Source organism: Anguilla rostrata, chromosome 8 (genome assembly GCF_018555375.3).
Source record: "Anguilla rostrata isolate EN2019 chromosome 8, ASM1855537v3, whole genome shotgun sequence".
NCBI lineage: Eukaryota > Metazoa > Chordata > Actinopteri > Anguilliformes > Anguillidae > Anguilla > Anguilla rostrata.
In genome coordinates this window covers 54,683,313-54,705,698 of record NC_057940.1, presented here as the reverse complement: position 1 = coordinate 54,705,698, position 22,386 = coordinate 54,683,313, and the positions used below count along the sequence as shown (strand labels likewise).

The following is a 22,386-nucleotide window of genomic DNA, read 5'->3' as shown; positions in this document are numbered from 1 at the left end:
CTTACTATATATGATGCAGATGGTTTCTGTGCATGACATGAAACTAGCTTTCTAGCTTCGGGTAGTGAGGCGATAGTCCTGCTGGCAGGACCTGAGATTGGGATGGCGTTTGCTCCGCTGGCTTGCTAGTTAGGTAGTTAGGTAAGCAATTAGTTCACCATCGGAGTTCTGAACTAGCAAAAGACACCTGAATAACAAATGAAGAGTAGTTAAGTAAACACTTGAATCAAAATAACTGCACGGACATGTGCTAATTAGCTAGTTAAATCTAGCTTTCTAGCTTCTTCTATCAGCATTGGAAGGTGACAGCCCGTGTGAACTGTGATTGGAGTGGCTAGCGGCAGTAGGCTAGGCCTGCTAGCTACCAAACAGTAGGTTCTTAATCAGCGATGTTCCTAGCTAGCGTTAGCTAGTTAACGTGCTAATGATAATAGTTATGAAAAACAATCAAACAAACCTTTGAGTGTTGGATCTAAATAAAATAATTTTCATTTGCTAGTCACTACTAGTTAAAGCTAGCTTCTGTTTGTGTTCTGGCAGACAGCCATGAAGACACTTCACCAACCCGGAAAGGCAGGAAATGCAAGTGGGACGGCTAGCCGCAGTAGCCCTGCTAGCTACCTAGCAAGCAAGCAATGTTCTTAATCACAGTGAGTGTTAAGGCTAATGTATGCTTCGGAGACAAAGTGTATGGAAGGCCATTAGAGAAAATAACGAGACGTTAATGTCCTGTTAACAGGACATTAAAATGCGTGTTAACAGGTAGTTAACTTTTTTCATTAAATTAATTAAATTGTCAAACCACCATATCACCCCTGAGAAAAAGTAATTGCCCTCTTAGTCACTCAAGATTCAGCTGATTGAACGCAGCCAGCCCTGATGTATCTAAACCTCACTCATATTGAACATTACCATCAGAGTAAAGTAGTGACCACAATGTTTCCACAAGCACATTATGACATGATCGAAGGAAATTTCAGAAGAAGAGATGAAAAAGTTGTTGGGAATATATCAGTCTGGAAAGGTTATAAAGCCATTTCTAAGGCTCTGGGAGTCAGCCAAACCACAGTGAGAGCCTTTATCTCCAAATGGAGAACACTGGGAACAGTGGTGAATCTTCCCAGGTGTGGCCAGCCTGAATATATTTCTCCAAGGGTGCAGCGACAAATCATCCAGAAAGTCAGAAAAGATCCCAGAACAACATCCAAGAACTGGATGAGAAACCACTTCAGCTCTGATCATACCCTCTCTTTAACAGGTCTTGGGAAGATTTAATTTAATAATAATGAACACGTTTTAGTAGGATAACTCTGGTCTGAAATATAAGAAAAAACACTTTTCTTATATGGAAATGATTACATCTATGGTATGTAAGGTTGATTCCCCCATCACAGGTTTTGGAATTTCTCCGTGTAGGGGAACATAAAGGTGTTTTGTCAAGATAAAGTCATTTCAGCAATATGCGTTTAGCAACTCTGAAGACTTCCTTCTTGGGACAGCATGTACTAGTTGTCCTGCAGAAGTCATCATGCGTTAAGATTTTCATCTTGCTCATTTCATAAGTCTGATTATAAATATGATACCCTTAAAACGTACAGTCCGGTAAAAAAAATTATGGCCCTGTGTCTGAACAGCGCATATTGGTTGTTCTACAACAGTGGTGTCAAACTCGTGCCATGGAGGGCCGTGTGTATGCAGGTTTTCATTCCAGCCAATTAATGCTGCCTTAATTGAGTCCAATTACTCATTCAGCCATATGCGTTTAACTGCATTGAAGCACAGAATATAAGAAAATTTTTATTTAGACAATGCGGGTCACCATAGACGTCGGGTCACCATTGTGCACAAACCTGCATCCCTAATTCAGCAAATAATTTAACTAATTATATAATCAAGATCTGAGGCTGGAATGAAAACCTGCATACACACGGCCCTCCATGGCACGAGTTTGACACCACTGTTCTACAAGATGCTCGAGCGTAGAGGGGTACCAAGTCTAAAGTGCGATGGGTATTGTTTCCAAGTGCTGATTCTGGATCAGCTACATTAATTTCCATACAATGTTAATGACACAGACAGCCCAATGGAGCGCTGCTCTGGAGTCAGTGCTTACGCCCATTTATAGACACTGAGAATTGACGTCATACGTAATATCCTATCCAGATGCAATCATTGGACGAAGGGAGGTGGACGTACGCTGACGCATGGTACGTCAGCCTGTAACGATTGCTTTTTTGTGGAACCCGGGGTGGACATGTCGACGTCGGAACTGGCAGCCGAGGTAGGGAAATAATTCCAAACAATGGTTGCAAAAGGTCGCTAAAGGTAAATATAAACGCTAGTCCGTGTCCTCTTAAATCGAAGATTCGCCGATTCATATTTTAAATGCATTGCACGTGCAGGCACTGCAGTGCATAACGTGCAAGCTTGCAACACTGTATGAACTACCAGGCTAGCGGAGCTAGCGGACCGGTAGAGCTAGCAAGACAACAGTTGTTTATCTCGCTGAATTGGCTTAACTGTCTAATTAGCTATCCTGTCAGCTATCAGCTGTCTTCTTCGTTTGCGTCTTCTTCATTAAGCGAGCGGTTTATGTAAAACTGGTTATATCTGTGAGATATGGAACTTGCAGCTGTAAGCTTGCTAGTTTTTTTCGCGCATTGTCTGTTGCACCGGCGGTAATATCGTATCCTTGACAGTGCCAGCTACGACAGCGAGGTCGCCGTCTGATCGATACCCCATCTAAGGTTTAGCACTTCCAATATTGCTTGCAAGTTAACCCGTTGGCTACATCTGAACACTTTTGCAATGCTTGCTTATTTTGCATCAATTACGTTTGCTAGCTAGACAAAACAAGGGGAAATGTCTTATGGTCTTGCAGCTGCATTGCAACCCACGTTACATCTCCGCAATCTCCCAGGTTCCCAGATTAATTTCCCAGGAATTCCCAGATCAGTTCGCGATCGTGAACGAAGTGCTGTTAAGAGGTCGACGTGTCTCTATGTGCAGGTGCTCTGGAACGCTTAGATTAGGAGCGTTTGCCCTGGGGATGAAACTTGTGTATTGCAGGTCACTTTTGCGTGGTGGTTTTATTTATTTTCTTGTCTGTTGCGTTTTCCCTCTGAATCTGTTAGGCGGCTGTCGAAGGGCAGGGGCCAACCGAGGGTAAGGGTGAAGAAGCCGAATCGGACGTGAAACGTGATACTAACCAATCAGATGCAGGCAAGTACGGATACAGACGGTGGTTATATATGAGTCTGTTCGCACCGCAAGCGTTTGTCAAAAGAAAAAAAAAAAAATACACATCCCTTTACTTTAGCTATAATTTCTCTATAGTTGTCTCTTGCCTTTGAAATGAGGTATTATCATACAATGTGTACTTAATTTTATGTCCAACAACAAGGAAACCTTTCTGGAAACAACAACTACTATTGCAGGATTTTGAACTAGAAAATATGATTAAAAATAACCCATGTAAGGCATATCTATAATGCACTGGCAATCTCTTCCTTTACAGACTTTTGTCCAATCCATGCACCCGTTTTTTGTTATTATAAAGTGTGTGCAGGGACGCTTCTGGGTGTGGTGGTCTTTTCTGTGTGGGGAGGGGTGGGTGTGGCTACTGGGCATGTGGTTTGGGATCAAATTTCTGTAATGGGTGTAATGGCTCAGATGCGGCAAAGCAGAGGAGACTTCTTTGATTGTGAACACAGGCTTTAAAAGTCCTGCATAGCATGCCTTTAAATGGACATAGGTTCCCTCACGCAAGTGAACGTGCCTTGGACTCTACTGCCCCCGTTTCCTCCATAGGCGAGTTATGTGATGCCACGGTGACCGTTTCCAAGGAGACGGAGCCCATGGGGGGCGTGCTGTCGCTGGTGAAGGAGGCGGCGAAGGGTGGCGAGGATGGCGGGAAGCCGGGTGCCGCGGGCCCTGCCGCCAGCAAAGGCCTCAGCGGTAAATGCGCCCGGGCGGGACGGGCGGAGTCTGGCGGCAGGTTTGATTCGCCGCTCAGTCCCCCGTCTGCTCCGTGAAACGGCGGTTTACTCGTCGGACGCAAAAGCGACCAGCGTAGCGCCAAAAGCCGCGTCGCCAACTCGGTTACGTGCAGCTTTGGAAAATTTATGTTTGCAAATCTCAAATTTGCTCTCTTCTACTGACACGCTAATGCAGAAAACAAAAAAACATCTAAGACCAAATACATGCTATATATTATATGTAAAAATCTAGGGTGCCGGTAAGACTTTTGCACAGTACTGTAATTAAGTTAATTATTTTACATATGTAAATATTATGTTAGTACCTGCATAATTAATCTTTGTTGATCTGACAGCGTCGGTCTTGCTCTCTCTCTTTCTCTCCCTCTCTCTCTCTTGTTCGTCTCCCTCTTCCAGGCCACGCAGCAAAGACCCTCCCTGCCTCCTCCTCCACCACCTCCTCCTCCTCTTCCTCTTCCACCAGCAGAGCCAAAATGAGCGTTTCGGGTCCCGGCAGCAAACCTTTACCCTCCTCTTCCTCCACCTCCTCCTCCTCCACGCCTCCCCCAACAGCGGCCCCCCCGCAGCCTAAAATCCACCGTGCCCGCAAGACCATGAACAGGCCCCCGCCGACCCAGGTGCGTCTCCTCCTCCGTAGTCGGCCATTTTGATTTTCATGTCTTGTCATTTTTATTTTTCCTGCTCTTGTCCCAAATTTTTAAATTCATTTTTACCCCCTAGTTCAATGTGCAATTCGCCACATGTTTATATACTCAGGTTTGCATATATATACATATATATATATATATACTGTGATATATTGCCTAATTTTGAGTTAAAACATGACTGATGATTGGATTGGAGTTTTAAGAGTGCCGGTTGGTACATTAGCATGCCCTGTTTCTGGCCCACCATGCTCTTTCCCTGGGTTTCCCTCCCTCCCAAAGAACATAATGCAGCTCAAGCGCACATTAACTGTACGTATTCTGTGATTGCGCTAGATGGCGCTAGCCTTGTTGCTCAGGGAAAAACGCTGGCACCGTTCAGCGGCTCACCTGTGCTAGCCTGGGTTATATCTGTGCCCTGCACCCCGCCCTTCCCCCCCAGGTGAGATGCTTGGAGTCGCCCATTGTGCCCGTTCAGCCCACGGAATCCTTCACCTGTCCCCCGTCGGAGAGCAGCGCAGGTGAGGCCCAAATCCCGAAAACGCAGGAGGCCTCACAGCCACCGCCAAAGGCTCGGCCCGTCACTGGCTGTGTGTGTGTGTGTGTGTGTGTGTGTGTGTGTGTGTGTGTGTGTGTGTGTGTGTGTGAGTCTGACAGTGTGATCTTCTGCCTCAGCTGCAGCCAAGAGGAGGAAGGTGGGGTCTGACCTGGACTCCACAGCACCCCCTGCAGGGAAAGCAGAGAACTGCACTGTAGCAGATAAAGAGGTGAGGGGCCAAGTGTCCTGCTAGGACTGACTCTGCGTTTATTTTATTTCTGGTTTGTGGGTGTGGTTTAATTTTTGGGTTTGTGAAGCCTCATCACTAGATGTACGGCACCTTGTCATCTTCAGGGTTTTTGAAATATTTTTTTCTACATTTTTTTTTTAACACCTGGTTTATTTATTTATTAATTTTCCCCATGACCAAGGCAAATAATTTTTTTGTTTTCATCTCTGTATTCTCTGACCGTCTTGGAAATGAGTGCTTGTGTATGTGAGGTTCTCTGGGGGGGGTGAAATAGAGCTGGGGGGGGTGGAGGACGCTTGTGACCAATGTTGTCATGCCTCCATTTGAAAGCCTGTCGCAGAAACTCCCCGGGCGGAGGGGGCGGGGCCAGTGGCCAAACGCCGCTCTGATTGGGCGGAGGACTGGGAGGAGGACATGGGGGAGGAGGAGTTTCGCCTGTTCTACAATGACTACACGGCAGACGAGAGAGGGGACTCTGATAGCAAGGTCAGTTCCTCCCCAAAAAAACAAAACCAAAAATAAAACACGACTTGAAGGTCTACTCTGTCTTCAGCGTGTGGGAGATGACCAGTGGAAAAAAGAAGTGGAGTGAATGTTTAAACTGGAATAGCATCTTCGTTATGTTACATTAAAATAACTTAGAAAACATTTACAAACACTTATCCAGAGTCACTTGGAGAAGTGAAAAGTGATGCATCGTCGGCAGGTGTAAACGTGTGGAACGGATTATCGCTACGGCTTTGCTGGTGCTGTGTTTGTTGTGTGTAACCTGCTGTTGCTGTGGGTAACGGACTGTTGCTGCGTGTAACGCACTTTTTGCTGAGGGTAAGCAGGCCCAGTCAGTCATACTGACCTTTCCCCTCTTACCTCTTCTCCTTTTTTTCCTGTCTTTCACAGTCTGGTGATGGAGGGATGGAGGAACGAGCCAGCGAAGGAGAAGGGGAGTCTGGGAATATTTCTGATCGCGTGAGTGGCTCTCTCTGTCTGTCTGTTTGTCTGTCCATCTACTACATCTGTGTGTCTGTCTGACCATCTGCTACATCTGCATGTGGATCTGTGTGTCTGTCTGTCCGTCTGTCTGTTTATCTGTATGACTGTCTGCTCCATCTGTCTGTCTGTCTGCTACATCTGCTTTCCATTCTGCGTGTACATCTGTCTGCGAGTCTGTCTGCCTGCCTGCCTGCCTGCTACATCTGTCTGTCTGTCTGCTACATCTGTCTGTCTGCTACATCTGCTTTCCTTTCTGCGTGTACATCTGTCTGTCTGTCTGCTACATCTGCTTACCTTTCTGCGTGTACATCTGTGTGCGAGTCTGCGTTTCCATGTGCGTCTGTCTCTCCGCGCCCCCCTGTCCGTCGGCGTCTCAGTCTTCTTCTCCGTCTCTCTCCCAGAGCTCAGGATCTGACCCGCAGATGAGGGGAGGAGCCAAGGAGAAGGGGAGGAGCGAGTCGCCATGGATACCGCCCGGGCGGAGGATGAGGCGGAGAGAGAGGGGGAGGGAAGCGGAGACGGAACCGGAGGGAGGTGAGAGAGAGAGAGGGAGTGGTTTTTCTCACTGTTGCTGCTGGGTGTTACTGCTCAGTGTTGTTGCTGGGTGTTACTGCTCAGTGTTGTTGCTGGGTGTTGCTGCTCAGTGTTGTTGCTGGGTGTTGCTGCTCAGTGTTGCTGAGTGCTCCTGAGTGTTGCTGCTGGATGTTGTTTCTCGGTGTTGTTGCTGAGTGTTGTTTCTCGGTGTTGTTGCTGAGTGTTGTTTTTCGGTGTTATTGCTCAGTGTTGTTTTTCGATGTTATTGCTGAGTGTTGTTTTTCGGTGTTGTTGCTGAGTGTTGTTTTTCGGTGTGGTTGCTCAGTGTTGTTTTTCGGTGTGCTTTCTCAGGAGTATCGGAGACGGTGGCGGTGGAGGGCGGCTCCAGTGAATACACCGAGGTTCCGCTGGGCTCCCTGGACATCGCGGCCGCGGACAGTCTGACGCTCTCCCCCCAGCGAGGTCAGAGCGGTTTGTGCTGTGTTATCTCCCGCTCCTCTCCATCCTCCCTTCTCTCTCCCGCTCCTCTCCATCCTCCCTTCTGTCTTCCGCTCCTCTCCATCCAATCTTCCGTCTCTTTCTCTTGCACCTGCCCATCTCCCCCCTTCTTGTTCAGTGAGAGTGGAGAGACTGACCGTTTGTTCTCTCTGTAACGGACAGTGAGGGTGGAGAGACTGACCGGTTGTACTCTCTCTCTGTAACGGACAGTGAGGGTGGAGAGACTGACCTGTTGTACTCTCTCTCTGTAGCGGACAGTGAGAGTGGAGAGACTGACCAGTTGTACTCTCTCTCTGTAGCAGGCAGTGAGAGTGGAGAGACTGACCGGTTGTACTCTCTCTCTGTAGCGGACAGTGAGGGTGGAGAGATGGAGCGGTTGGAGGAGCTGTAGGGGACAGTGAGGGTGGGGAGACTGACCGGTTGTACTCTCTCTCTGTAGCGGACAGTGAGGGTGGGGAGATGGAGCGGTTGGAGGAGCTGTAGCAGACAGTGAGGGTGGGGAGACTGACCGGTTGTACTCTCTCTCTGTAGCGGACAGTGAGGGTGGGGAGATGGAGCGGTTGGAGGAGCTGTAGGGGACAGTGAGGGTGGGGAGACTGACCGGTTGTACTCTCTCTCTGTAGCGGACAGTGAGGGTGGGGAGATGGAGCGGTTGGAGGAGCTGCCTCTGTGCAGCTGCAGGATGGAGGCGCCTCGGGTAGATGGGCTGAGTGGACCTGGCAACCGGCTCTGCATGGCAACCGAGAGCATCAACGGAGAGGTGTGTGTGTGTGTGTGTGTGTGTGTGAGTGTGTGAGTGTGTGAGTGTGTGAGTGTGTGAGTGTGTGAGTGAGTCTACTTTCTCTAAATTGATGGGCGGTACCAATGTGCAGAAAAGGAGGGGGGTGTACATGCATTAAATCCCCTTTCCCTCTGGCAGTTGGTGGGCTGTACCAACACCATAGTGAAGGGGGAGACGATGAGGCCGTCCAGCCGCGTGTCCCTCATGGTTCTGTGCGAGAGCCATCGCTCACACATGGTCAAGCACCACTGCTGCCCAGGCTGCGGCTACTTCTGCATCACGGTGAGACAGCAGGCTGTGTGTAGCGTTTGAGTAGGCTGTGTGTAGCGTTTGAGTAGGCCGTGTGTAGTGTGTGAGTAGGCTGTGTGTAGCGTTTGATTAGGCTGTGTGTAGCGTTTGAGTATGCCGTGTGTAGCGTTCGAGTAGGCTGTTAGTATTGTTTGGGTAGGCTGTGTGATTAGGGTTTGAGTAATCTGTGAGTCATTTTTGAGTAGGAGATTAATTTGATGAGTGGATCCAGCCAAATCTGAGTAGTTCATGAGTAACATCTCAGTACACTCCTCTATCTCTCTCTGTCTCCCTCCCCCCCCCTCTCTCTCTAGGGTACGTTTTTGGAGTGCTGCCCAGACCTGCGTATCGCACATCGTTTCCACCGCGGCTGCGTTTCGGTGCTAGGGGGCGGCGGCGGGCGGGACAGGGGGCGGGGCATGGGAGGCGGCCTCCTCTTCTGCCCCCACTGTGGGGAGGACGCCTCCGAGGCCCAGGAGGTCACCGTGCCGACTGCCTCCACGGCGACCGTCGTCACGGCCTCCGCCTCCACCACCACCCCTTCCCTCCCCCCGCCCCTCCCCTCCTCTCTCTCTCTCCACCCCCCCGTCGGGACACCCCCGCGGGTGAAGAGGGCTGTGGGACCCAGCAGGTAAGAAGGGGGTGGGAGGGGAGGGCAGGGATGAAGGGATAGAGGGATGCATGGAAAATAAAACATAAGGGAATCAAATCTGTAATGGTAAAATTAGGGATGGTAATTTTTCAGTTATTTCACATGATGTGCTAGATTCAAATGTGCTCTCTCTCTCTCTCTCTTCCTCTCTCTCCCCCCCTCTCTCTCTCCCCCCCCCCAGTGCTCGTATGCAGGGTCGTAGGGCGGTGCGGATGGGTCCGGAGCAGCAGGTGCAGCAGGCTCCGGGTTCAGGAGGGGTGGAGGACGTGGCCCCACCAGGAGAGGGGGGCGTGGACAGCGTTGGCCCCTCCCTCTGCCTGCCCAATGGGAGGCCGGTGTGCCCGAGCGCACTGCCGCCAGGGCCCAGCAGGGCGGCGCTGCAGAAGGCCATTCTCATCCAGGACACTGAGAGGTATGTGTGTACATGCACACACACCCACCCAGTATACACACACACAAGCATACACTCACTCACCCAGTACAAACACACACACACTCACCCAGTACACACACACACACACACACACTCACTCACTCACCCAGTACAAACACACACACACTCACCCAGTATACACACACACAAGCATACACACACTCCCTTAGTACACACACACACACACACACACACACACTCACTCACTCACCAGTCAAACACACACCTCACCAGTATACACACACAGCATACACTCACTCACCTACACACACACACCACTCACTCACTCAGTACACACACACGTACACACACACACACACACACACACTCACCCAGTATACACACACACAAGCATACACTCACTCACCCAGTACACACACACACACACACACACACTCACCCAGTATATACACACACACACACACTCACACTACCACACCAACACACACACACATGCACCACCCACCAGTAACACACACACAAGCTCACCTATACACACACAGCAAGCATACCACACCTTATCACACCACGCACACACACTGCTATATACACACACTCACCATATACACCCAGCTACACACACTCTTGACACACACTCGCATAGTACTCACACAGACACACTCTTACTCACACACACGCTTATACACGGGCAGACGCACACACACACTGTTGATGCACAGCTGTTTCCGTGGTTACGCAGGAGGAAGAAGCTGAGGTTCCACCCCCGCCAGCTCTACCCTGCCGCCAAACAAGGGGAGGTCCAGCGCGTTCTGCTCATGCTCAGTACGTACCCATGCGTGCGCGCACGCGTTTATGTGCACGCGCGTGTGTGTGGGCTTCACTTTAGTTTTAGCCAAAGCATCTTGCAACAGTGCATTGAAAGGTAAATGGTTCTCTATCTCTATCTTTCCCTTTCCCCTCCCCCCCCCCCCTCAGTGGAGGGTATTGACCCCGCCTACCAGTCCGACTCCCAGAATCGCCGCTGTGCTCTCCACGCTGCAGCCCAGAGGGGCCTGCTGGAGGTCTGCTACCTGCTCATACAGGTAAGCCCCGCACCTTTCACCTGCTCATACAGGTAAGCCCCACACCTTTCACCTGCTCATACAGGTAAGCCCCACACCTTACACCTGCTCACACAGGTAAGCCCCACACCTTACACCTGCTCATACAGGTAAGCCCCGCACCTTTCACCTGCTCACACAGGTAAGCCCCACACCTTTCACCTGCTCATACAGGTAAGCCCACACCTTTCACCTGCTCACACAGGTAAGCCCCACACCCCCAAACCTTTCACCTGCTCATACAGGTAAGCCCCAAACCTTTCACCTGCTCACACAGGTAAGCCCCGCACCTTACACCTGCTCATACAGGTAAGCCCCGCACCTTACACCTGCTCATACAGGTAAGCCCCGCACCTTATACCTGCTCATACAGGTAAGCCCTGCTAACAGTGATGTCTGCTGACCCCAGTGAGAGATGGTCCCCAATACAATGTCTTTGGTGACAAAGCCCTGTAAGGTCTCTTTCATTGCCTCTGTCAGTGCTTTTGTAAAACTTTGTGTGTTTGCTTGTGGTTTTTATTTTATTTTTTTTATAGGCAGGCGCTAAAGTTGACGCCCAAGACAAGACGTTGAGGACCCCTCTGCTGGAAGCCATTGTCAACAACCACATGGAGGTGGTGCGGTATCTGATACAGAGCGGAGCGTGTGTCTACCATGCCGTGAGTACTGGGCTCGTCCTCGACTGCTGCTACACCTCTACTAGCCGCCTACTACACCCTTAGGGATGCAGTCACACTGGCTGCGTCTCAAACAGAAGCCTGCTGCTACACCTCTACTAGCCACCTACTACACCCTTAGGGATGCAGTCACACTGGCTGCATCTCAAACAGAAGCCTGCTGCTACACCTCTACTAGCCACCTACTACACCCTTAGGGATGCAGTCACACTGGCTGCGTCTCAAACAGAAGCCTGCTGCTACACCTCTACTACCCACCTACTACACCCTTAGGGATGCAGTCACACTGGCTGCGTCTCAAACAGAAGCCTGTTGCTACACCTCTACTACCAACCTACTACACCCTTAGGGATGCAGTCACACTGGCTGCGTCTCAAACAGAAGCCTGCTGCTACACCTCTACTACCCACCTACTACACCCTTAGGGATGCAGTCACACTGGCTGCGTCTCTAACAGAAGCCTGCTGCTACACCTCTACTAGCCACCTACTACACCCTTAGGGATGCAGTCACACTGGCTGCGTCTCAAACAGAAGCCTGCTGCTACACCTCTACTACCCACCTACTACACCTTTCAGATGCAGCCAGTGTGTTTTTCACTGCCGGTAGTCTCCTCTATCCTCTTGTGCTCAGTTAGTTCATTCTAATGTTGGATTATTGCCAGCATTTCAGACGCAAATGCAGAACATTTATGAAGCGGGCATGACATGATTTTAAGGGTGTAATTCTCCCTCTGTCCACCAGGAGGAGGACGGCTCCACGGGTCTGCACCACGCTGCGAAGCTCGGCAACCTGGAGATTGTCACTCTGCTCTTGGGAACCGGCCAGGTGGACATCAATGCACAGGTGAGGGACTGCGGCCGGTTTACCTGTGTGTGTGTGTGTGTGTGTGCGCGCGCATGTGCCTGTGTGTGTGTGTATGTGTATGTGTCTGTGTATGTGTATGTGAGAGTGTGTGCCTGTATTAACTCTTGGTGTGCTGGGCTCTCGGGACAGTGTGTGTGTGTGTGTGTGTGTGTGGTAACTCTTGGTGTGTGTGAGTGTGTGTGTATGTGGTAACTCTTGGTGTGTGTGTGTGTGTGTGTGTGTGTGGTAACTCTTGGTGTGCGTGAGTGTGTGTGTATGTGGTAACTCTTGGTGTGTGTGAGTGTGTGTGGTAACTCTTGGTGTGTGTGAGTGTGTGTGGTAACTCTTGGTGTGGGGTAACTCTTGGTGTGTGGGGGGTAACTCTTGGTGTGGGGTAACTCTTGGTGTGTGTGTGGTAACTCTTTGTGTATGTGGTAACTCTTGGTGTGTGTGAGTGTGTGTGGTAACTTGGTGTGTGTGAGTGTGTGTGTGTGTGTGGTAACTCTTGGTGTGGGGTAACTCTTGGTGTGTGGGGGGTAACTCTTGGTGTGTGTGTGTGTGTGTGTGTGTGTGGGGGTAACTCTTGGTGTGTGTGTGTGTGGGGTAACTCTTGGTGTGTGTGTGTGTGTGGTAACTTGGTGTGTGTGTGTGGTAACTCTTGGTGTGTGTGTGTGTGTGTGGTAACTCTTGGTGTGTGTGTGTGTGTTGGTAACTCTTGGTGTGTGTGTGTGTGGTAACTCTTGGTGTGTGTGTGTGGGGTAACTCTTGGTGTGTATGTGTGTGTGTGGTAACTCTTGGTGTGTGTGTGTGTGGTAACTCTTGGTGTGTGTGTGTGTGTGTGTGGTAACTTGGTGTGTGTGTGTGGTAACTCTTGGTGTGTGTGTGTGTGTGTGTGTGTGTGTGTGTGGGGTAACTCTTGGTGTGTGTGTGTGTGTGTGGTAACTTGGTGTGGGTGTGTGGTAACTCTTGGCGTGTGTGTGTGGTAACTCTTGTGTGTGTGTGTGTGTGGTAACTCTTGGTGTGTGTGGGTACTCTTGGGTGTTGTGGTACTTGTGTGTGGTGTGTGTGGTAACTTTGTGGTTGTGTAACTCTTGGTGTGTGGTGTGGGTAACTCTGGTGGTGTTGTTGGTGTGTGGTAACTCTTGGTGTGTGTGGTAGTGTGTTGTAAATCTTGGTGTGTGTGTGTGGTAACTCTTGTGTGTGGTGTGTGAACTTGGTGTTGGTGTGTGTGTGTGTGTAACTCTTGTGTGTGTGTGGTAACTCTTGTGTGTGTTTTGGTTGTGTGTAACTCTTGGTGTGTGTGTGTGAACTGTGTGTGTTGTGTGGTGGTGGAACTCTTGGTGTGTGTGGTGTGGAACTCTTGGTGTGTGTGGTGTGATGGTACTCTTGTGTGTGTGTGTGGTAACTCTTGGTGTGTGGTTTTTGGGTAACTCTTGGTGTGTGTGGGGGTAACTCTTGGTGTGTGTGTTTGTGTGTGTGTGTGTACTGGTGTGTGGTGTGGTAACTCTTGTGTGTGTTGTGTGTGTGTGGTAACTCTTGGTGTGTGTGTGTGTGTTGGTAACTTTGTGTGTTGTTGTGTGGTGTAACTCTTGGTGTGTGTTGTGGTAACTCTTGTTGGTGTGTGTTGTGTGTGGTAACTCTGTGTGTGTGTGTGTGTTGGTGGTGTTGTGTTGGTACTCTTGTGTGTTGTGGTGTGGTCTCTTGGTGTGTGTTGTGTGTGGGCTCTTGGTGTTGTGTGTGGTAACTCTTGGTTTGTGTGTGTGTGTGTGTAACTTTGTGTGTGGTGTGGTGTTGGTAACTCTTGGTGTGTGTGTGGTAACTCTTGGTGTGTGTGTGTGTGTGTGTGGGGTAACTCTTGGTGTGTGTGTGTGGTAACTCTTGGTGTGTGTGTGTGGGGTAACTCTTGGTGTGTGGGCTCTCAGGACAGTGGGGGCTGGACCCCCATTATCTGGGCGGCGGAACACCGGCACATCACTGTGATCAGAGCCCTGCTCAACCGCGGGGCTGATGTCACCCTCAAAGACAAGGTGAGCCCCGCCCCCTGTCTACTGAGCCCCGCCCCCTGTCTACTGAGCCCCGCTCCTGTTTACTGAGCCGCCCCCTGTCTACTGAGCCCGCCCCCTCTACTGAGCCCCGCCCTGTTTACTGAGCCCCGCCCCTGTTTACTGAGCCCCCCCTGTTTACTGAGCCCCGCCCCTGTTTACTGAGCCCTGCCCCTGTTACTGAGCCCCGCCCCCTGTCTACTGAGCCCCGCCCCTGTCTACTGAGCCCCGCCCCTGTTTACTGAGCCCCGCCCCCTGTCTACTGAGCCCCGCCCCCTGTTTACTGAGCCCCGCCCCTGTTTACTGAGCCCCGCCCCTGTTTACTGAGCCCCGCCCCTGTTTACTGAGCCCCGCCCCTGTTTACTGAGCCCCGCCCTGTTTACTGAGCCCCGCCCCTGTTTGCTGAGCCCGCCCCTGTTTACTGAGCCCCGCCCCTGTTTACTGAGCCCCGCCCCTGTTTACTGAGCCCTGCCCCCTGTTTACTGAGCCCCGCCCCCTTTTTACTGAGCCCTGCCCCTGTTTACTGAGCTCTGTCCCGTTTGCTGTGTTTGTCCTCCTGACTCATTGTTTTCAGTCAAATTACCGAGCTAATCCAACCAGTCACTGGAAAGATAGAGCAGACGATTCACATGCACAGCACAGACAAGTAGAGAAAAACTGAAATGACTCCATGAACCATTTACACATTTAACAGTTTTAGCCAAAGCATCTTGCAACACTGCTTGAATGGTATATAATTCTCTCTTCCTCTTTCTCTCTGCTTTCTTCCCTCTTCTTCTCTCTCCCTCCCTCTCCCTCCCCCCCCCCCCCCAGGAGATGAATGTGTGTTTGCACTGGGCGTCCTTCGCTGGCAGTGTGGAGATTGCTGAGCTGGTCCTGAACGCTGGCTGCCCCCTGTCCTCCGTGAACATGCACGGAGACACGCCCCTCCACATCGCCTCCCGCGAGGGCTACCAGGACTGCGTCACGTGAGCACCCAATCCGTCCAATCAGAATGGAGCAGTCTCCCATCCGTCTAATCAGAACGGAGCATTCAGTCCCAATCCGTCCAATCAGAAACAAAACTATGACAAAATAAGGGAATTATCCTGGTTTTGTATTTGCATTACTGTACTGAAATTGGGGACAACAAGGTGTAAAATTACCACAGAAATGTCTTCATAAAAATTGATATATAAAATATCTAAGTTCATATAAAATGTGGTTCCTGTCCTGTTTTGACCTTTGACCTTTGGCTCTCCCTTAGGCTGTTCCTGTCTCGGGGGGCAGACATCGACATCATGAACCGGGAAGGGGACACGCCCCTCTCCCTGGCGCGATGCGATTCGCCAGTGTGGGTGTCGCTCCAGATCAACAGGAAGCTGCGGAGGGGGATAGCCAATCGGGTCGTTCGCACGGAGAGGATCATCTGCAGGTTTGGCACCTTCCTTCTCTGTCTTTCTTTTGTCCAATTCGTTCATATTTGGAAGATTCGTTGATATGTGTGTTGATATCACTGGATTGTAATGCACACTCTTTCTCTCTCAGTGCAGTGTTAATGTACTGTAGTGTTCAGTCAGTCAGTGTGTAGAGACTGTATTAACCCTCTCTCAGGGCAGTGTTGGTGTTCTGTAGTGTTCAGTCAGTCAGTCAGTGTGTAGAGACTGTATTAACCCCCTCTCTCAGTTCCGTGTTAATAACACACGGGGTGTATAGATTGTACTGACCCCTCAGTGTGTGTGTTCTCCCTGTAGTGATGTAGCTCAGGGTTATGAGAATGTGCCGATTCCCTGTGTCAATGGGGTGGATGAGGAGGGCTGCCCCTCCGACTACAAGTACATCTCTGAGAACTGCGAGACCTCCACCATGAACATAGACCGCAACATTACGCACTTACAGGTACTCTTACAGACTGCAACACTACGCACTTACAGGTACCCTTGTAGACCACAACATTACGCGCTTACAGGTACTCTTACAGACCGCAACATTACGCACTTACAGGTACTCTTACAGACTGCAACACTACGCGCTTACAGGTACCCTTATAGACCACAACACTACGCACTTACAGGTACTGTTACAGACCGCAACATTACACACTTACAGGTACTCTTTTATAGACCACAACATTACGCACTTACAGGTACTGTTACAGACTGCAACACTACGCACTTACAGGTACTGTTATAGACCACATTACGCACTTACAGGTACTGTTATAGACCACATTCCGCACTTACAGGTACTGTTATAGACCACATTCCGCACTTACAGGTACCCTTATAGACAACATTACACGCTTACAGGTACTCTTATAGACCACAACACTACGCGCTTACAGGTACTCTTACAGACTGCAACACTACGCACTTACAGGTACTCTTACAGACTGCAACACTACACACTTACAGGTACTCTTACAGACCACATTACGCATTTAAACTAGGGTTAAGCACTTACTGGTGCTTTTAAACTACGGTATTACTTTTATCAGAAGCTTTAATCCAAAGTTTTTTTTACGATGTAGGAGAACAAAAGTGAATTGGCGTCCATTTTCAGATTCATATGGCGTAATACTGGAACACTTCATTTGAATATGTTTCAGAAGTGTTTTTGAAACGAACCTTGAACGCAGTCGACACTCAAAGTATGAAATGAAAGTGCACGAAAAAGTAGATGAGTTAAAATAAATCTCACGCTCTCTTTGTCTGTCTCTCTCCCCTTCCCTCTCCCCCGTCCTCACTCTCTCACTCTTCCCCCCCCCCCCCCCTCAGCACTGCAGCTGCACAGATGACTGCTCCTCCAGTAACTGCCTGTGTGGGCAGCTCAGCATCCGCTGTTGGTATGACAAGGTAAAAAAAAAAAAAAAAAAGTGTCAAAAAAAAAAAAAAGTGTAAATGTGTCTTTCTCTTTGTCAGTCTGATTCTCCCACACCAAAACTTTTTGAAATGCCCCCCCACCCCTCCCCCCTCTCTCCCTGCCCCAGGACCGGCGGTTGCTGCAGGAGTTCAATAAGATTGAGCCACCGCTCATCTTTGAGTGCAACCTGGCCTGCTCCTGCTTCCGCACCTGCAAGAACAGGGTGGTGCAAGCTGGAATCAAGTACGTACGTGTGTGAGTGTGAGTGTGAGTGTGAGTGTGCGTGTGCATGTGCGTGTGAGTGTGCGTGTGCGAGAGAGAAGGTGTGTGAGTGTGTGCGTGTGAGTGTGTGTGTGCATGTGCGCATAACCCTCATGTAACTCGATGCTCTCATCTCTCTTTCTCCCTACCTCTCTCTCTCTTTCTCTCTCTCCCCCCCTCTTTCTTCCCCTTTCTCTCCCTACCTCTCTCTCTCTCTGTCATCTCCCCCCCCCCAGGGTGCGGCTGCAGCTCTATCGCACAGAGAAGATGGGATGGGGCGTCCGGGCGCTGCAGGACATCCCCCAGGGCAGCTTTATCTGCGAGTCGGTATCACACTGCCTATATGAGCATCCCCTATAGCACACTGCCTATATGAGCATCCCCTATAGCACACTGCCTATATGAGCATCCCCTATATCACACTGCCTATATGAGCATCCCCTATATCACACTGTCTATATGAGTCCCCCCATATCACACTGTCTATATGAGCCCCCCCATATCACACTGCCTATATGAGCATCCCCTATAGCACACTGCCTATATGAGCATCCCCTATAGCACACTGCCTATATGAGCATCCCCTATATCACACTGCCTATATGAGCATCCCCTATATCACACTGTCTATATGAGCATCCCCTATATCAGACTGCCTATATGAGTCCCCCCATATCACACTGTCTATATGAGCCCCCCCATATCACACTGCCTATATGAGCATCCCCTATATCACACTGCCTATATGAGTATCCCCTATATCACACTGCCTATACGAGCATCCCCTATATCAGACTGCCTATACGAGCATCCCCTATATCAGACTGCCTATACGAGCATCCCCTATATCAGACTGCCTATACGAGCATCCCCTATATCAGACTGCCTATATGAGCATCCCCTATATCACACTGCCTATACGAGCATCCCCTATATCAGACTGCCTATACGAGCATCCCCTATATCACACTGCCTATATGAGCATCCCCTATATCACACTGCCTATATGAGCATCCCCTATATCAGACTGCCTATATGAGCATCCCCTATATCACACTGCCTATACGAGCATCCCCTATATCAGACTGCCTATATGAGCATCCCCTATATCACACTGCCTATACGAGCATCCCCTATATCAGACTGCCTATACGAGCATCCCCTATATCAGACTGCCTATACGAGCATCCCCTATATCACACTGCCTATACGAGCATCCCCTATATCACACTGCCTATACGAGCATCCCCTATATCAGACTGCCTATATGAGCATCCCCTATATCACACTGCCTATATGAGCATCCCCTATATCACACTGCCTATACGAGCATCCCCTATATCAGACTGCCTATACGAGCATCCCCTATATCACACTGCCTATACGAGCATCCCCTATATCAGACTGCCTATACGAGCATCCCCTATATCAGACTGCCTATATGAGCATCCCCTATATCACACTGTCTATATGAGTATCCCCTATATCACACTGCCTATATGAGCATCCCCTATATCACACTGCCTATATGAGCATCCCCTATATCACACTGCCTATATGAGCATCCCCTATATCAGACTGCCTATATGAGCATCCCCTATATCACACTGTCTGTATGAGCCCCCCCATATCAGATTGCCTATATGAGCATCCCCTATAGCACACTGCCTATATGAGCATCCCCTATATCACACTTCCTATATGAGCATCCCCTATAGCACACTGCCTATATGAGCATCCCCTATATCACACTGCCTATATGAGCATCCCCTATATCAGACTGCCTATACGAGCATCCCCTATATCAGACTGCCTATATGAGCATCCCCTATATCACACTGCCTATATGAGCATCCCCTATATCACACTGTCTGTATGAGCATCCCCTATATCAGACTGCCTATATGAGCATCCCCTATATCACACTGTCTGTATGAGCATCCCCTATATCACACTGTCTATGAGTATCACCTATATCACACTGCCTATACGAGCATCCCCTATATCAGACTGCCTATACGAGCATCCCCTATATCACACTGCCTATACGAGCATCCCCTATATCACACTGTCTATATGAGCATCCCCTATATCACACTACCTATATGAGCATCCCCTATATCACACTGTCTATATGAGTATCCCCTATATCACACTGCCTATATGAGCATCCCCTATATCACACTGCCTGTATGAGCCCCCCCTATATCAGACTGCCTATATGAGCATCCCCTATATCACACTGCCTGTATGAGCCCCCCCTATATCAGACTGCCTATATGAGCATCCCCTATAGCACACTGCCTATATGAGTATCCCCTATATCACACTGCCTATATGAGCATCCCCTATAGCACACTGCCTATATGAGTATCCCCTATATCACACTGCCTATATGAGCATCCCCTATATCACACGTGTGTTCCGGAGTGTGAGGTAGCCCTTGGTTTTCACACATGCAGGTACGTGGGAGAGTTGATTTCGGACGCAGAGGCTGACGTGAGAGAGGACGACTCTTACCTTTTTGACCTGGATAACAAGGTACCACACCTGTCCAATGAACCTGTCCTTCAAACAGTCGAATAACACCTGTCCAACACAGGTGTCCAACGTATTTTCACTCCTGTCATTCACACCTGACCATCAGTATCTCACTTACGTTCTGCTCAGAAGCTTTTCAAGTCTTTGAAGCAGTTATAATATGTAGTACGATATACAATTAATATAGTATATGATGTAATAATAGCTGTAGTTACGATATACAATTAATATAGTATATGATGTAATAATAGCTGTAGTTACGATATACAATTAATATAGTATATGATGTAATAATAGCTGTAGTACATACACATGTTGCATTGAACACCTGTATCTCCGCCCTCTCGCCCCCTGGCTCCCGCAGGACGGAGAGGTGTACTGCATCGACGCCCGTTACTACGGCAACATCAGCCGCTTCATCAACCACCTGTGCGACCCCAACATCATCCCCGTGCGCGTGTTCATGCTGCACCAGGACCTGCGCTTCCCCCGCATCGCCTTCTTCAGCTCGCGGGACATCCTGATGGGGCAGGAGCTGGGGTGAGACCCCCCAGAACCAACAGCTAAACTCATTTAGGAAAATAACAATGAATAAAACCTTAATTATACCAGTGATGGGAGAAAAATCTTTTTTTTTTTTTGTATTTATGTAGTTTGTTTAGCAGTTATGTTGGTTGTTTTCTTTAAATAAGACTATAGCAGCGTGCTCGTATCTTTTAACAATTTTTCCTGAAGTGTTGACATATAGTTCTGGAGTTGAGACCCTCTCCTTTTCTCCCCTGCCGTGCCAGGTTCGACTACGGTGACCGTTTCTGGGACATCAAGAGCAAGTATTTCACCTGCCAGTGCGGCTCGGAGAAATGCAAGCATTCCGCGGAGGCCATCGCCCTGGAGCAGAGCAGGCTGGCTCGCCTGGAGGCCTGCCCGGAATCCATGCCCGATCCTGGGCTGGCCATGCTAGGAAACTCCTAGGCCTTGGCCTCTCCCGGGCCCGAGTCTGGTTCTTCCTGGGGCCTGATCTGACCTGTGCGTGTGCGCGCGCGTGTGTGTGTGTGCGCATGTGAATGCGTGTGTGTGCGCGCGTGTGTATGCGTGCGTGCGTGTGTGTGTGTGCGCATGTGAGTGTGTGTGTGTGTGTGCGCGCGCACGCGTGTGTGTGTGTGTGTGTGTGTGCCCCTCCATATCTCCCTGTTGGTCAGTTGTGTCCTGTGTGTCAGCTGTTTTTTTTTTTTTGGTTCTGGGTGGAAGTTCCCTGGAATGAGAGGACATTAAGCCTGTTACCACTTCCACGTGAAAAAGAGGGCAGATTTGGTGCCACTTTTTAATGTACTGAGTGCCACTGCAGATTCTCTAAACTCACCAGATAACTCAGCTTCTTTCTGTTTCTTAACAAACTGAAGGTTCCGGTCGCTAACGTTAGCCACTTTGCTACTTTACAGTACAGACCACCCATCGCCACCAGTGTTGTCGTTGGTCAAGAAGCCCCTAGATGAATTCTCCAGAAGAACTTGAAAAATTTGAAAATTGTCTGTTGCCAACGGTCAAGGAGGCGGAGCTTTCCGTGTAAAGAATGCGGAGCAACGGGTGCGACTGCAGGGCCGCGGCGGCGTGTGTTTGATGACATCGTGCCTTCCTGTGGCCTGCGCTGAGCTCTGTTGTACATATCAGGCTGCGATGCGGTTGGCGGCCATTTTAAAAATAGATGGCGCTGTAGCATGATGTCATGCGGTGTGCCACCGCACCCTGTATTAGAAGGCTGGCCTTATGGGCTGCTGCCTTTGTTTTTAGGGCAAGAAGTAGGATGTGTAGATGCTTGCAGATTATGCGGTTGATGATTTTAAGGTTACTTGCTCTGTTCTTTTTTTTTTTTTTTTTTTTTTTACCAAAAAAAGTAAACTCCTGCCTTAACCTTACTGTTATTAAAAACAAAGAACTGAATAAAAATGAAGAATAAAATATTGGCTGTTTTGTTTTTTTGTTTTTTGTAAATTGAATTTTTTCCTTATGTATTATGTGGAGTCAATAGAAACCTATGGGGAGCAGGTCAGAACCAGGAAGTAACGCAACGGGTAAAAAGTAAAAATGATTTCTTCTTAGGCTTCAGAGCTTCGGGCTCACCCTTGTTAACTGTTCCGTCCCCAAACCTGCCGATATAGTCCCTCAACCCTCTCTTGCTCTGAGTTCTGTCCTACTGAAAAAAAAAAAAAAAGCACAAAGGGATTGGACTCCTTCTGCATCATATCCGAGGTCACAACCTTCTGCCAGTTCTGTTCTCTGAAGCCATTGTGTCTATTTTGATAGACCACCAGTTCTATTCTGATCCTCTGATTCAACGGGGTCTACGCCCAGTTTGATTCTGATCCAACGGGATCAGCCACCAACTCAATGTCCTCCTCACCTTATGAAAAAGCATCTAGTCAGTGCCACCTGTGCAAAATCTCACAAGAGCCTCTGAGACTGCTTGTCTGTCATACAGTTGTTTACGTTGTTAACATGTTTAAATTTCCCAGT

The 22,386-nt window shown here is 49.3% G+C and overlaps 1 protein-coding gene across 3 annotated transcripts; it reads left to right on the top strand.

The window, feature by feature from the left end:
• Nucleotides 1-563: 563 nt before the first annotated feature.
• Nucleotides 564-21,747, top strand: ehmt2 (euchromatic histone-lysine N-methyltransferase 2). Of its 3 annotated transcripts, none has more exons than XM_064349010.1 (29): nucleotides 564-650; nucleotides 2,164-2,281; nucleotides 3,135-3,222; nucleotides 3,811-3,957; nucleotides 4,395-4,615; nucleotides 5,085-5,163; nucleotides 5,318-5,409; nucleotides 5,761-5,916; nucleotides 6,328-6,396; nucleotides 6,822-6,954; nucleotides 7,306-7,416; nucleotides 8,076-8,212; nucleotides 8,372-8,515; nucleotides 8,836-9,152; nucleotides 9,355-9,585; nucleotides 10,307-10,389; nucleotides 10,543-10,649; nucleotides 11,204-11,326; nucleotides 12,089-12,190; nucleotides 14,113-14,217; nucleotides 15,046-15,200; nucleotides 15,479-15,646; nucleotides 15,966-16,110; nucleotides 16,989-17,066; nucleotides 17,201-17,316; nucleotides 17,571-17,657; nucleotides 19,797-19,875; nucleotides 20,240-20,415; nucleotides 20,667-21,747. In XM_064349010.1, the coding sequence occupies exons 2-29, from the start codon at nucleotides 2,255-2,257 to the stop codon at nucleotides 20,845-20,847; spliced, it is 3,657 nt and encodes a 1,218-aa protein (XP_064205080.1). In that variant the 5' UTR covers nucleotides 564-650; nucleotides 2,164-2,254; the 3' UTR covers nucleotides 20,848-21,747. The 3 variants fall into 3 exon arrangements, with proteins under 3 accessions (XP_064205080.1, XP_064205082.1, XP_064205081.1); XM_064349012.1 differs by having other exon boundaries at nucleotides 2,164-2,325; XM_064349011.1 differs by lacking the exon at nucleotides 2,164-2,281 and having other exon boundaries at nucleotides 568-650.
• Nucleotides 21,748-22,386: the final 639 nt, after the last annotated feature.

Excerpts from the sequence above, each read along its gene's own strand:
- ehmt2 (XM_064349010.1), top strand. The coding sequence starts at position 2,255 with ATGTCGACGTCGGAACTGGCAGCCGAG. Across the intron at positions 10,390-10,542 it reads GCGCGTTCTGCTCATGCTCA|TGGAGGGTATTGACCCCGCC; the intron begins GTACGTACCCAT and ends CCCCCCCCTCAG. Across the intron at positions 11,327-12,088 it reads GAGCGTGTGTCTACCATGCC|GAGGAGGACGGCTCCACGGG; the intron begins GTGAGTACTGGG and ends TCTGTCCACCAG.